General features: G+C 51.5%; 2 protein-coding genes across 6 annotated transcripts in view; one reads left to right on the top strand and one right to left on the bottom strand.

The window, feature by feature from the left end:
- The window catches only part of CLSTN1 (calsyntenin 1), a 75,987-nt gene extending 64,448 nt beyond the window's left edge, over positions 1-11,539 (top strand). For 2 of the 4 annotated variants that reach the window (XM_040263373.1, XM_040263370.1), the window contains 10 exons: positions 223-385; positions 3,493-3,549; positions 4,849-5,006; positions 6,075-6,223; positions 6,696-6,922; positions 7,453-7,623; positions 7,940-8,085; positions 9,119-9,254; positions 9,533-9,717; positions 10,007-11,539. In XM_040263373.1, coding sequence (XP_040119307.1) covers positions 223-385; positions 3,493-3,549; positions 4,849-5,006; positions 6,075-6,223; positions 6,696-6,922; positions 7,453-7,623; positions 7,940-8,085; positions 9,119-9,254; positions 9,533-9,717; positions 10,007-10,201 — 1,587 coding nt within the window. In that variant the 3' untranslated portion in view covers positions 10,202-11,539. The remainder of the gene's footprint in view (positions 1-222; positions 386-3,492; positions 3,550-4,848; positions 5,007-6,074; positions 6,224-6,695; positions 6,923-7,452; positions 7,624-7,939; positions 8,086-9,118; positions 9,255-9,532; positions 9,718-10,006) is intronic. The other 2 variants (XM_040263372.1, XM_040263371.1) reach the window with 1 other exon arrangement.
- Positions 11,540-11,625: 86 nt separating this feature from the next.
- Positions 11,626-13,535, bottom strand: part of PIK3CD (phosphatidylinositol-4,5-bisphosphate 3-kinase catalytic subunit delta) — a 61,528-nt gene continuing 59,618 nt past the window's right edge. For both annotated transcript variants that reach the window (XM_040263369.1, XM_040263368.1), the window contains exon 23: positions 11,626-13,371. In XM_040263369.1, coding sequence (XP_040119303.1) covers positions 13,234-13,371 — 138 coding nt within the window. In that variant the 3' untranslated portion in view covers positions 11,626-13,233. The remainder of the gene's footprint in view (positions 13,372-13,535) is intronic.

Here is a 13,535-nt window from a genome sequence, read left to right as displayed (position 1 = left end):
GCCACAAGGCATGTGGGATCTTGGTTCCCTGACCAGGGATGGAACCCACACCCCTTGCATTGGAAGGCGAAGTCTTAACCACTGGACCACCAGGGAAGTCCCTGTTGTTGCTTTAAATCTTTTCCTTTCTAGGAAAACAGAAATTCGTTCTCGTGTCCATTGTGTGAGAAGGTGAGAAGGAAGGGGGTTGATACACACCTAACACTTCCTTTGGCCCCACAGGTCTGTGACGAGGGATGGCATCACTATGTCCTCAACGTGGAAATCCCCAGTGTGACCCTCTACGTGGACGGTGTCCCTCATGAGCCCTTCTCTGTCACTGAAGATTACCCACTTCATCCATCCAAGATCGAAACCCAGCTCGTGGTTGGGGCTTGCTGGCAAGGTAATGGTCACGGGTACCCCTTTTCCCTTCAGTCTATTTTTTCTCTGCTGTGTTGATATTAATAGAAGCAGGCTCTTCTCAGTATTCTCCTTCCTTGCTGTCCTGTCCTTTACCTTTTCATTCCTTTGCCTGGCGTTGCCTTTCTGGGGGCATTGCTGTGCAAGGCTTTGGGGCAGCTCTGTGATGCACGCTGGAGGCAGTGAAGGATGGGAACGCCCTTCCTGAGGGCCTGGGAGGGAGCATTGTGCAGAGAGAGAGTGTGTTGAGGAACATGTTTATAAATTAATCGGTTGATTGGAAAGTTTACAAAAACACAGAAACAGCAGATAATGTGAGTTTCTCTGGCCCAGAGGGCACATCAAAGTGTTTGTGCTTGGTAGCCTGGTAGAAGCACTTCAGTGAGGACTGGAGAAGAGTCTTTGGGCATCTCTGCTTGGTAGAGTGTTTGTGCTTGGTAGCCTGGTAGAAGCACTTCAGTGAGGACTGGAGAAGAGTCTGTGGGCGTCTCTGCCAAAAGACCGAGATGGGATGAGATGACAATCACCAGCAAGACGATACAGCTTATTTTTGTTTTCTAAGTGGCAGGCTGTGTGCTTATGGCTTAACATACATTATCTCATTAATTCTAAGTGATACATCTGTGGGGCAGAAGCTCTTTTTATCCCTATTTCACAGCTGAAAAACTGAGATGAAGAAAAGAAGCAAGCTGTGTTAATCAGCCAATCACATGGCACTAGGGTTTGAACCCCTGGAGCTGGTGCACTCAGGCCAGGGTCTCTGATCCACCAAACGAGGAGTGTTAACCTTTTCTGTGCCATGGATTCCTCTGGTAGTCTGGGAAGCCTGAGGATCCCTTCTCAGAAGGATTTCTTATGATCTATAAAATAAAATACATAGGATTTCAAAGGTGACTAATTAGATTGAAGTACATACAGTTATGAAACTGCTAAAAGCCCTTATTTGTGAAACAGTAACATTTGTGCCACTATTTACGTGTGAAGATCAGGCACATCTGTTAACTGCTGTGAGTCAGAATAGCAAGGGGCTTTGTAACAATGCTTGTCGATGCGATGGAACATGATTTCTATTTGCAAAGTCACAGTTTCTTCCAATATTCTTGTCGTTTGTAGCTGACATTTATAAGGGAAGGGAAAACTACATATTAGAAGTTAGTGAAAATAAGCATGTGATTTTTCCCACCCAAGTTCATGGGTCCTCTGGTCTGCCGTTGAGGTTCATGGGGCCCCGCCTCCACCTCTTGCCCTTGACTCTGTTGTGTGACTGCAGGGTGTCATCATCATCACATGTACCTGCTAAATCAGCCTTCCTTTTCGTCTCTGTGGAAGTGTTGTTACCTGGAGTTAGACTAGAAATTTATGAAAGAGCCTAATTTCCAAGACATCATTTGAGCAAACTCTGGGAGATGGTGAAGGACAGGGAAACCTGGCATGCTGCAGTCCATGGGGTTGCAGAGTCCAACACGACTGAGCAACTGAACAACAGTTTCCAGGACAGTTTTGCTGCTTTTAGGAGGACTGAATTTCATAATTTTCCTGCAGATCCTTTCAGATGAAAAGGAATATGACAGTATTCACAGTGAACTTCTTCAGTGAATCCCCAGATTTAATTCTGGTGACAGTCAGTTCGTAAGAAATGGGAACATGAGACCAAGGAGTGAGGAATAAATTATTAGGCATGTCGGAAGTGTTTGTTAGTCTTAAAATTTCAGTTCATATTAGCTTCCACAGTTTCTCAGTAAAGACTTGAATAAGAATACAAGGGCCAGCCTAAGTGTTATTTTGTATTCTGAGAACTTTGTTGCATAGGTTAAAATAAGCCCTCACATTCCAGTCTGCCTTCCTGTTCATGTCCTGGTGCCTCTGCTGTCAGATGGCTGTCACTTTCACCCTCCCTCATCTCTTTCTACCTCAGCCCTCTCGGCATCCTCAGCCAGAAAAATCTCCCTACATCTCCAAACCAAACACAAGTTTTTAAAAATTGTAGTTAACAGGAAAAAAGATCTCCTTTTTCCTTTCAGAGGATTTGAGATCCCTTTCTTTTCAAATTCACCATGGGGAACTCAGGCTGGAGGCCCTCTCATGGCATCAACAGAAACATCAGTTCTAACTGTGGGTTGTGAAGACAGAGGAGCTGTGTGGGCCCCAGGGCTCACCTGTGCACACCTGGCCTGGAGCCCGCTCATCTGCAGCTAAAGCTAAAGGTGGAGAGGCCTGTTCTGCAAGGTGGGGCGGACACAGGGAAGCAGTCTAGAAAGTGGAGACTCTGTCCTCTTATCGGGTGGGTGGGCGCCTGGTGGGGGTAGCAGCTACTGTCCCCGAGCCGTCACTGAGTATATTTCTCTGGGTTAAGTTCCCTAATCTCTAACTCCCTTCCTGTTCAGAAAAACTGGTTAAAAATGCCTTCCTTCCTCTGTCCCTTGGAAGTCAAAGTCTCGACCAATTATGTACTCCCTTAGAGCCTTCAAAAGTCATACACGTTCACTACATACCAACCTTTGGGTGCCGATGCATGTGTACCTGTCAGGAAGGCTGGCGCTGTGGTCCAGGAGGGCTGCCATTTGCACAGGGTCCATCTCTGCCACCAGCGTCAGCCACCGTCTGGCTGGGTCCTGCCTGGGCAGGTTGAGATCAGTGAATTGAGCGCACGGCTTTCACTCAGTCTTATTTTGAATCAAACTTGTGTTTTGGCAAGGAGGCTATAGGAAGGTGAAATAAAAGACTGAAAAAAGATGAACATGGTCCTACTGTATAGCCCAGAGAACTATATTCAGTATCCTCTGATCAACCATAATGGAAAAGAATATGAAAAAGGGTGTGTGTGTGTAGCTGAATCACATTGTTGTACAGCAGAGATTAACTTCGTAAATCAACCACACTTAAACTTTTTTTTTAAAAGGATGGGAAGAAGCACTGGGGTCGTAAAAGGTAATGATGTACAAGCTTCATCCAGGTGGAGTGTGTCAAGAGGGATGACAGGCGAAGTGTTCTCTTTGGGTTTGGTAACTTTTCGAAACTAATTTTCAAGGTCCAGTTCTGAAGAGCCTAACCTCTTGGTCCTTTTATATTGTCTGTCTTGCTTTTCTACAGAATATTCAGGAGTTGAAAGTGACAATGAAACTGAGCCTGTGCCTCTGGCCTCCACAGGTCCCTGGACTCTTTTGCCTACGGTTTACTCTTGTGTTTCATTTAAAGACGAGACCTCCATTCATTGCCCATTCCGCATGCGACACCCCAGTTGCATTTGGGTCCCAGACACTGTCTTGAGCTGCTGCTTTGCCTTATGCTGCCCCATTGCATCATGGGATTTCCTTTTTCTGCCCGTGCTGATCCCAGCTGAAGTGAGAGCAAATGACTCATTCATGCGAGGCACTAATGGGAATTTCTTTTACCCCTTCCATCAAATCTCACCCCATCCCACTGCCTGAGACTCCTTGCTGAAATCTCACAGGCCAGGCTTGGGAGGCTACCTCCTGCTTCTTGTGTGCCTGAGCCACCAGACAGGAAAAGACTCGTGTCTAGATATTCTGTCCTGCCCGACAATAAATTCTAAATAATGTTTCTTAGCGATCTCAATCCCTAACAATGATGTGTGTAATCTCCTTGTCAGGATTGAGACATGCTGCTGACAGGCTCTTCTCCTTCAGTGTAGCCACAGGGTTTACTACCTCCTGGTTTTGGCTCTTTGTGACAACCTGTCAAAGGCCGCTTTCTTTTTCTTATAACATCTTCACCCTTAGTAGTTGGAGATAGGCATGCTGCGAGTCAATGAAACAGCCATCTGAGTGGCCTTGATACTAGGCTTCTAAGTGCAGGATGGTGTTTTAACATTCATCTTTCTACTCCTGCTTGTGTATGTTCATCCCCAAGTTTGTATATATTCTGGGAATATGCTCAGCTAGAAAAAAAGCAACCTAAGGGGAATTCCCTTTTGGTCCAGTGGTCAGGACCCAGTGCTTTCACTTCAGAGGCCCAGGTATGATTCCTGGTGAGGGAACTAAGATCCTGCATCCACATGATGCAGCCAAAAATAAATCAATTTTTAAAAGGCAGCCCAGCATCTGACCCAGCTGATTGAGAAGGCAGTGGTTGAAGAGACTAACTCCAGTAAGATGTCACTTGTGTGCCACGGTGACCAGTGCAGCATGGACCACCCTTACTGGGGAGTGGTCACACGAGTGGGGACAATCATGGGACCTCTGGGCTTCTGGTGAGGGACACATCACCACCAGCTCCTCTCTTCTCCGGGCCACATGCATGATCATAAACCATTTAATTTCCTCATTGTGCTTCCATGTCAGCTGCAAGGCTAACAGGATCTGATAGGAACTAACCCGCATGTCCACCCATCAAGCCATCACCACCGGTAACACCACATTGAAAAGTGAGATGGGAGGCCCCAGGCCGCCCCCACAATTTCTGCTTTCCCTCCCCCATGTTCCACAGGTGGTGACTTGCGCATGACCCAGTTTTTCCGAGGTAATCTGGCTGGTCTGACCATCCGTTCTGGGAAGCTTACAGATAAGAAGGTGATTGACTGTCTGTATACCTGCAAAGAGGGGCTAGACCTGCACAACCCTGAAGACAATGGCAGAGGTGTCAAGGTAACACAGGTCCCCCCCTGCCTGGCACCCCACTCCCCTGCACCCACAGCTTCCTTGACCTCAAGTGCAGAGGCCGCTGGCGCAAGGGTTGATCTGTTTCTATTCTTAGCACCTCCGGCACCACACCCTAACTCTCCAGCTCTTCGGGCCCCTGTTCCCCAGTTGTCCTGTAGTCTGCTTCCATCCTGAGACTGACTGGGCACCAGGCCCCATTGCCCACCAGACGCCTGCTCCTCAGCTGCCAGTTGCAAGCTTCCAGGCCCCCGGTACCCACACTTCATCCAGCTTGGCTGCAAGTCCAGGGTTCCCAAAACCCTCCCCCTTTTCAGTTTCAATAATTTGCAGAACTGCTCAGAAAACCCCATAGAGCACTTTGCTTATGGTTACTGGTTTATTGTAAGGGATGCAACTCAAGAACAAGCAGGTGGAAGAGATGCTCAGGGCCTGGGGTGAGGGGAGTGCACAAGGCTTCCACCCCACCCCACCCCCAGCACCTTGCTGTCTGCAAACCCAGAAGTTCTCCAGACTCTGTTGTTTGAGGGGTGGGGGTTGTAGAGATTCCATTATATAAGCATGATGGATCAAATCAGTAACCACTGGTGATCAGTTAACAGTCTCCAGCCTCTCTCCTTTCAAGGGCAGGACTGAAGACCCACTCTCACCACACGGTTTGTTTCTCTAGCAACCAGTCCCCCCCACCGCCCAGAAACTATCTAGGGCTCCACCAAGAGTCACCTTGTTAAGGTAAACTCTGGGGTTGAAAGGGGCTTAATCAGGAATAACAGAAGATGCTCCTGTCCCTCAAGAAATTCCAAGGGTTTTAGGAGGTCTGTGCCAGAAACCAGGGACAAAGACCAAACATTTTTTTTCTTATATCACAGATCTGTTTGCACCTTTGATATTTACTGTAGTGTCATAGGGTCATGGTCATTTGAATCCTACAAGCTTTTCTTCTCTTAAGTCACCAGTTCATATCAATCCCAAGCTAATTCTCTTTGTCAGCGCGTTCATGGTTTCACCTCCTTGCAGACAGAACCTTACTCCTCTCCTGTTTTGGTGCCGTTACAGATCCAGGCCAACCCTAGTCAGTCGGTGTTGACCTTGGAGGGAGAGGACGTGGGGGAGCTCGATAAGGCCATGCAGCACATTTCCTACCTTAATTCACGACAGTTCCCCACCCCAGGGATCCGAAGACTCAAAATCACCAGCACAGTCAAGTAGGTGCTGATTTGTTAGCAGTAAATCTTGTCTTTCTTTGCCCAGTGATCCTTGAGAAGAAAACGTGTGCATTTAAGTTTTTTAGGACAAACCAGCCTCCCTTCTGTAAGCTTATGGTCACTCGTTACCAGAAACTTTGAGTGATGTTTGGAAGTACATTCTGGGAGTGGCCAGCGTCTTGTCCCCCAGGTGGTTGTGGAATCCTGCCTGCGTCACCTCTAAGCACCCTTGTGTGGCCTGAGGCGGGGGGGATGGGGTGTGTGTGGGGTGTGTGTGTGTGTGTGTGTGTTATGCTCAGTCACGTCCAACTCTTTGCAACCCCATGGACTGTGGCCCGCCAGGCTCCTCTGTCCATTGGATTCTCCAGGCAAGAATACTGGAGTGACCCTATGACATTTCCTCCTCCAGGAGTATGGCCTGAGAAGCCATCTTTTCAAGCCCTGACCCTCCCCTCCCCTTCCTTGTTGACAGGTGTTTTAACGAGGCTGCCTGCATCTCCATCCCTGCGGTGGATGGCTACGTGATGGTTTTGCAGCCAGAAGAGCCCAAGATCAGTCTGAGCGGCATCCACCATTTTGCCCGAGCGGCTTCTGAATTTGAAAGCTCAGAGGGGGTTTTCCTCTTCCCTGAGCTTCGGATCATCAGCACCATCACGAGAGAAGTGGAGCCCGAAGGGGAAGGGGATGAGGACCCAACAGGTGATAGCCCAGAACAGTCGTTCCTGCCTCAGCTTGAAACTGCAGCTGAAACCCCACTGTGGCTGCCAGGGAAAAATCCCGGCCCTTTTCTTCTGTGGTTTTGGAAACGAATGTTTCTGTGCTGTTTTGGATTTGCTTCTAGAATCTGACTGTGGGCTGGAGCTCCTTCCGATCTTTGGAAACCCACTTATGGGGGGGTCATTTGATCTTTTTCCAGCTTGACGTCAGAGTCTGGGATCTTGGGGGTTGAGAGGATGGAGACCAGGGCAGGGGATGCAGTTGGGGGATGCTCCTGCTGGCTGGCAGTCCCAGCAGGACAGACCGCCCCCATTCATAGGCCTTCTCACTATTCATTCAGTCCTCCTTAGATGCATAAAACACCCCCAATTCTTGAAAGTGACTGTCCCATACCTCCATCCATGGTCCCTAAAAGGGCTCTGTCAGTTTGAGGATGAGCAGGCGGGCCATCGCTGTGACCCCCGCTCCAGCCTCTGCAGCCTCTGCTATTTCCGGTTGGGCTATTTTTGCAGTTCAAGAGTCACTGGTGTCGGAGGAGATCGTGCACGACCTGGACACCTGTGAGGTCACAGTGGAGGGAGAAGAACTGAATGGAGAGCAGGAGAGCCTGGAGGTGGACGCGGCCCACCTGCAGCAGAAGGGCATCGAAATGAGCAGCTCTGACATGGGTGTGGTCTTCACAGGTAGGAAGAGTGACAGCTGGGAGCTGTCCTCCCAGCTCGAAACCTGGAGGGGCCCTAGAGGGGGCGGGAAGGGAGAATGTTGACTGGGCTGAGTGGTGGCTGCTGGCTTCCAGATGGGAAGGGGAGGGCAGCTCTGCCTGGTGCCGCCTCCCCATAAAGGGTGGACGTCTGGGCACGTTATGGCACACGCCCTTCAGCAGGGGGAGATACCCCGCAGTTGGACAGCCAGGCATGGCTGAGTGCCTTGGGAACCGCCTGCATTTGCCTGTGGCCTGTGTTCCTAACCTCCACACTGCTGTCTCCTCCTCACCTGCAGGTGTTGACACCATGGCCAGCTACGAGGAGACCTTACACCTCCTGCGCTATCGGAACTGGCACACCAGGTCCTTGCTTGACCGCAAGTTCAAGCTTGTCTGCTCTGAGCTGAATGGTCGCTACGTCAGCAACGAGTTCCAGGTGGAGGTGAGATGAGAGCCGGCCTCTGCAGAGAAAGGCCAGTAGTGTGGTGACTGAGCATCCCACTTATGACCCTGATGTTTGCAAATTCTATTTCCAGGGCATTTGTAGTTGGGGTTCACTGTTGGGGTTCATCGGGGGGTGGGTCACCTTTTCCAGTCGGGGGTGGGGGGCTGCTCCAGGCTAGACCTGCACAGGTTTAGGGTGACAGGTTGTACATGGGGTGAGCTGGAATCCAGCACGGTGCCCCCTTCACAGGCTCCCTCAGCCTGAGACTTGGAGGGGCCTTGGAGGGAGGTGGTCAGGATTGAGTGGCGGTTGATACCTTGGGCTGAGGAGCAAGGGTGTGTCTTGAGATCTAACACTGCTTTCGAAGGAGCAGTGCCCAGGAGCCAGAGGTTCTCTGCAGAGGCCTGGCCCTGCTAGGAGTGAATGCTCTGCCTAGGGCAGGACTTCCTTGCGAGGAACATGGGCGTGGTGACTCTGGCCCAGGTGGCCAGGGGCCACGTGGCCACTCTGTCATGTCTAGTGTTACTCAGAGCTTCTGTGCCCCAGAGGAGTGAACCAGAAGTTATTCTCAGCAGTTGAGCACTTGCACTGTGACCCCACAGCCCCAGAATTAGACTCACAAGGCTGAAGAGTCCACGAGGGTATTCTCTGAGCCGAGGGTAGTGGATTTGAAAGAAAAGAAAGCCTGTGATTTGTCCTCTCTCATGTGGCTGTGATTTTGAGAAAAGAGGGACATGGTCTGTGCCCAGGCTTCTCAGATGACCCAAGGTAAAGGGCCACTGGTGGTGCTGGGCCTTTTTCTCCAGTCTGTTGTGGATGAATTATTTTATTAGGCACAATAAAAATGAGTTATTACAAGAGCAGACTTTTTCTTGGCTGTGTGACAACATCAGATCTTTACAACACCCTCCTTGGCTTCTTCTGTCCTTTTCTCTGCCCACCAGCACCCATCCAGGGCCCACTTTGGTGGTGCTGGTCAAGTGCATGTCCATTCCCCAGACACATCCGGGCTGCCTTTCCATTTCTGCAGGTGAATGTCATCCACACGGCCAACCCCATGGAGCACGCCAGCCACATAGCTGCCCAGCCGCAGTTCGTCCATCCTGAGCACCGCTCCTTCATTGACCTCTCTGGTCACAACCTGGCCAACCCCCACCCTTTTGCAGGTAGGACTGTGCTGCCCTGCCCCAACTCCTGCTGTGAGCTCAGCACCTGCTTACCCCTGGCTCAGAACAGCCACTGGCCAGCCCAGCTTTTATTCCCCATCACACAAGGAAACTGGAGCACAGACAAGGCAGCAAGGGGCCAAACCCCTGCACTAAGCGTTTTCTCAGAGATCTGTCTGTTCTCTGGGGGCTGATGGAGCCAGCAGTAGGGAGACCCAGGGCACGTGGGCCCAGGACGGGTTCTGTCGTCACAGCCGTCCTGTCTCCTCTCACCCCAGTCGTCCCCAGCACTGCCACCGTCGTGATTGTGGTGTGTGTCAGCTTCCTGGTTTTCATGATCATCCTGGGGGTGTTCCGGATCCGGGCTGCACACCAGAGAACCATGCGGGACCAGGACACCGGGAAAGAGAACGAGATGGACTGGGACGACTCCGCCCTGACCATCACCGTGAACCCCATGGAAGTAAGTGTGGGGCTCCTCATCCACCCCACCCCACTCCCCACCCCCACCCCCACCGATTCTGTGCTTCGTGTGGTCCTTACCACAACCCTGCAGTTAAAGTGAGGCCTGTGGGGCCTGATACAGGGTCCTGGTCACACTGTGGGTGGTGACCAGAGCTCTCTTTCCCTTTGTCTGTGGTGAGGCTCCTTCCAGCCTAGTCCGGCCCCTCTGGCTGGGTCGTGGGATGTGACTCCCAGCAGTGGCGGGGGCTGGATTCAGCACCCAGTCAGTTGGGTCGTCCCTTTGTCAGACATACGAGGACCAGCATAGCAGTGAGGAGGAAGAGGAGGAGGAGGAAGAGGAGAGCGAAGATGGGGACGAGGAGGACGACATCACCAGTGCCGAGTCGGAGAGCAGTGAGGAGGACGAGGGGGAGCACGGAGACCCGCAGACTGCAAACCGGCAGCAGCAGCTGGAGTGGGACGACTCCACCCTCAGCTACTGAGCGCACCCCCCTCCCACCAGCCCCCACCACCCTGTCTTCCTTCCTGCTTCCGGAGACTCTGCTGCCACCGCTGCCCACCCCCAGGGTCCATGATGTACAAAGTCATTCTGGCCAGTAGGTCTGCAGACCCTCCCCACCACCAGTCTCTGCCCTGCTTGGTGTGTAGGCCCGTAGGCTCCCTCCCCCACCACCCCCTTTCTCCCGCTCGCCGGGATCGCTCTTAAGTTATATGAGGAGCTGACGCTCACTCAACTCCAGAAAAGCTGCAGTGACTGGACTCCTTGACAAAGGGTTAGAATTGCTCACTCCCACCTGGTAATCCTTTCTTGTTTTTTTTTAAAGTTTTTATTTTTCCACACTAGTGCATGTATAAAATGGCAGAATGGGGCTAATATGTAGATGATAAACTGACTTTTTAATATTTTGTAAATAAATTGGGATTCCTCGTGTCTTTTGTGCTAGTGTAACCCAGGGCTGGATGCAAAGTGAAGTGGAGACACTGAGCGTGGGAGGGACCGAGACCCCCCTGATCCCTACTTCCCACCCCCACCCAGGACGAGGAGAGACAGGCACAAAACTGTGCTGCCTGGCAGGAGGGGACCGGGCTGGGGACCCCTCTTCAGAGGCTAGAAAAGGTCAGGTCTTTTCTTTGGGATTCTACCCATTTCTGATTGGCAGAGGGCTGAGGGGAGCTGGGGTCCCTGGCTGTGTGTACTCGCTTCTCCGAGGACCAGCAGCTCCTCCCAGAGGTGCAGCTTTGGGGTCCGTACCAAATAGATGTAGTTTTCCTTGCTGGTGAGAATGCATGTTGACCGTCCAGATGGTGCAGACCCCTCTTACTGCTTGGTTTGGAGACAGCAACAGGCCTAGGGGAATCCATACTCAGAACCTTGCTGAAATGACGCCCAGTGGCCGGAGGGCAGCACTCCATTCCCAAGCAACTGCTGTGCCCCCTCCCCCCCGGGCCCCCCCCCCCCCCCCCAGGGATACAACCCATGCCCAGTAAGTGGTGAAAGGAGAGAAGCAGTCAGGAGCTAAAACCCTACAGCACTTGGTTTTTAATGTACATGTAAAATTTTAGATTTCTAAAACTGGGAGAACTACGCTGTGATCATAACCGCTAGTCTCGCGGACACTGCCAGCTGTCCCGTGTCCTGTGTGGCCACCCCTCCATGTACTGTCACTGTAGCTGCTCTGTTTAGACCGTGGGTAGACGCTAATGCGGAGACAGGACCGTTCTTGCGCTGTCTGTAGCGGCCGTGGTATCCCTTTTCAGATGTGTATATTGACAATAGGTCAGAAAGTGTATACATACAATAAAGTCTGGTTCTAACTCCAGCGGGTGAGTGGCTTTTTTTTGGTCTCATTTTCTTTTGAATCCTACATTCCCTTGGTTTCTTTCTGAGCCAAGAACATAACATACAAAGGCTTTTGTTTCTTTTAATCTGTTTTTACCTCTCACTTCAAGGTTTCAGACTACTGGTCTGAACCTTCATCAGTTATGTCGAACTCACCTTCCACATACGGAAACATCAAATGGTTTTAAAAAAAAAAAAACATAGAAAATACTTTTCTCGCTGGGCACACAGGCCATGCACCCAAACCAAACATTGCTGTGTATACACAGTGTGCTGTCCATGCCAGGAAGAACAGACTCGTTTAAATAAATAGACAGATGTACACTCAGCTTTTCCTATTCCCAGACAGGTGAGGTGGGTCTGATGAATTCAGCACTTAGTTGGGAACCAGGGTCTGGTCAGTGGAACTCTGTGGGTGGCATGGATTTCTAGGGCCGGTGCCGCTCAGCCATCTCTAATGAACAGAGAAACAGGCTATTCCCCCGGGCTCTTCTGGAAGCTGTGTGCTTGGGCTGTTGAGAGGGCAGTTACCTCTGGCACTGCTGAGCTTTGCAAGGCCATTGAGAGGTAAGTGGTGTCGCCTTGTGGGTCCCTAGTAAGCTGCTGATTCCATTATGCCCACCCGTGGGCTGCTGGAAACCCAGATTCTTAGCCCTGTCTCCAGAGTTAGCTCCAAAAGGGCGACAGAGGCCCAGGAACCTGCATTCCTGGAGCTCCTCAGATGTACCCAAGGCTGAGCCTGAACCGTTTTCTGGCTAAGTACTGTCTGAGGAAAAGATGCCCCCACACCCCTGACTCATGCCTCTGCTACCTAGGTCCACGGAACAGAGTCTCAAAAGTGAGTGTTTCCGAGAGGAGGTAGGTCTTTCACTACCTAAAACCTGCTTCGAGGGAGGGAGGTTACACACAATTGCACCAGCTTGCCTCGATCCATGACCAGGGTGAGCTCAGTCAAGCTCTGGTCTTTCTAATGTGGCTTGAGAACGAGTGTGCACTCTACCTGACGGGGGCTAGGGCCATCTCCCCACCTTCACCCCGAGCTACAGAGGTCAGTAAGTAGTTGGGCTACTTTTTTTTTCTTACCCGCAAACAAAATCGCTTTACAGCAGAGATGAGAATTCCCGTATCCAGGAGTACCCTCCCTGAATCTGGAGGGCACCCAGGCCGCCTCTGGGAGCTGCCCAGAACTCAGTCAATGGAGAGCACGCAGGTGGAGGTGGTCTTGAGCAGGCATGGGCGCCCTGTCCGGACCGCCAGGCGCGGACACGTGTGCAGCGCAGTGGGAGCCTGGGGAGGAGGCAGCCCTCGCGTGGGAGAGAGGAGTCTTGGCTGGCTCCAGATCCACCAGCTGGAAGACTTGAGGTTACAGACTCTCGGCAAGATGCAGCCTGAGGTGTGTGGCTCACAGTGTCTTCCCATCAAAGCCCAGGGCTCTGATGGGCACGCGGAGGACAGCGCCCCGCCCCCGCTCTAGGGTGCATTTCTATGTATGGCTGTTCAGTTCCTGAAACATTTCAAGTCATAAATAAATAACCAGTGTAAACAAAAGGCAGTCGTGTAGGTTCTTTCCCAAGGATGCAGTCCAGCCTTTTGGCCCTGGAGGGTAGCTGAGGGTGCTCGCCTCCCAAGACTTGACAGTTTGCTCGTCTCCAGGCGCAGGGCTGGGAGGGGCTATTATTGCCTGTTATCTTTGGACACGTTGTGGGCCAGCCAGTTCACTTTGGTTTTCCAGCTTTCCCGGAGGGCTTCATTAAACTTCACTCGGAAGTGCTTCAGAGCCTCCTCCTCCGTTTTCCCCAATGCCAGAGAATCCTGGGGCAAAATCAAAGGAATGGGTGTCTCCTTGATGGGCTGGGCCCTGTTCAACAGGGACCCCTGCCCCCCTGCACCTCTGCCCTCTCTGGGCAGTTAACACCCCCTCCTCACAGAGGAGTCAAGAGAGCACCCCACAACATCTCCCCGGGGAAGAGCTTCTT

Source organism: Oryx dammah, unplaced genomic scaffold, assembly GCF_014754425.2.
Source record: "Oryx dammah isolate SB20612 unplaced genomic scaffold, SCBI_Odam_1.1 HiC_scaffold_21, whole genome shotgun sequence".
Taxonomy (NCBI): domain Eukaryota; kingdom Metazoa; phylum Chordata; class Mammalia; order Artiodactyla; family Bovidae; genus Oryx; species Oryx dammah.
Note: the sequence above shows the minus strand (reverse complement) of the source record. Positions and strands in the feature narration are given on the sequence as shown.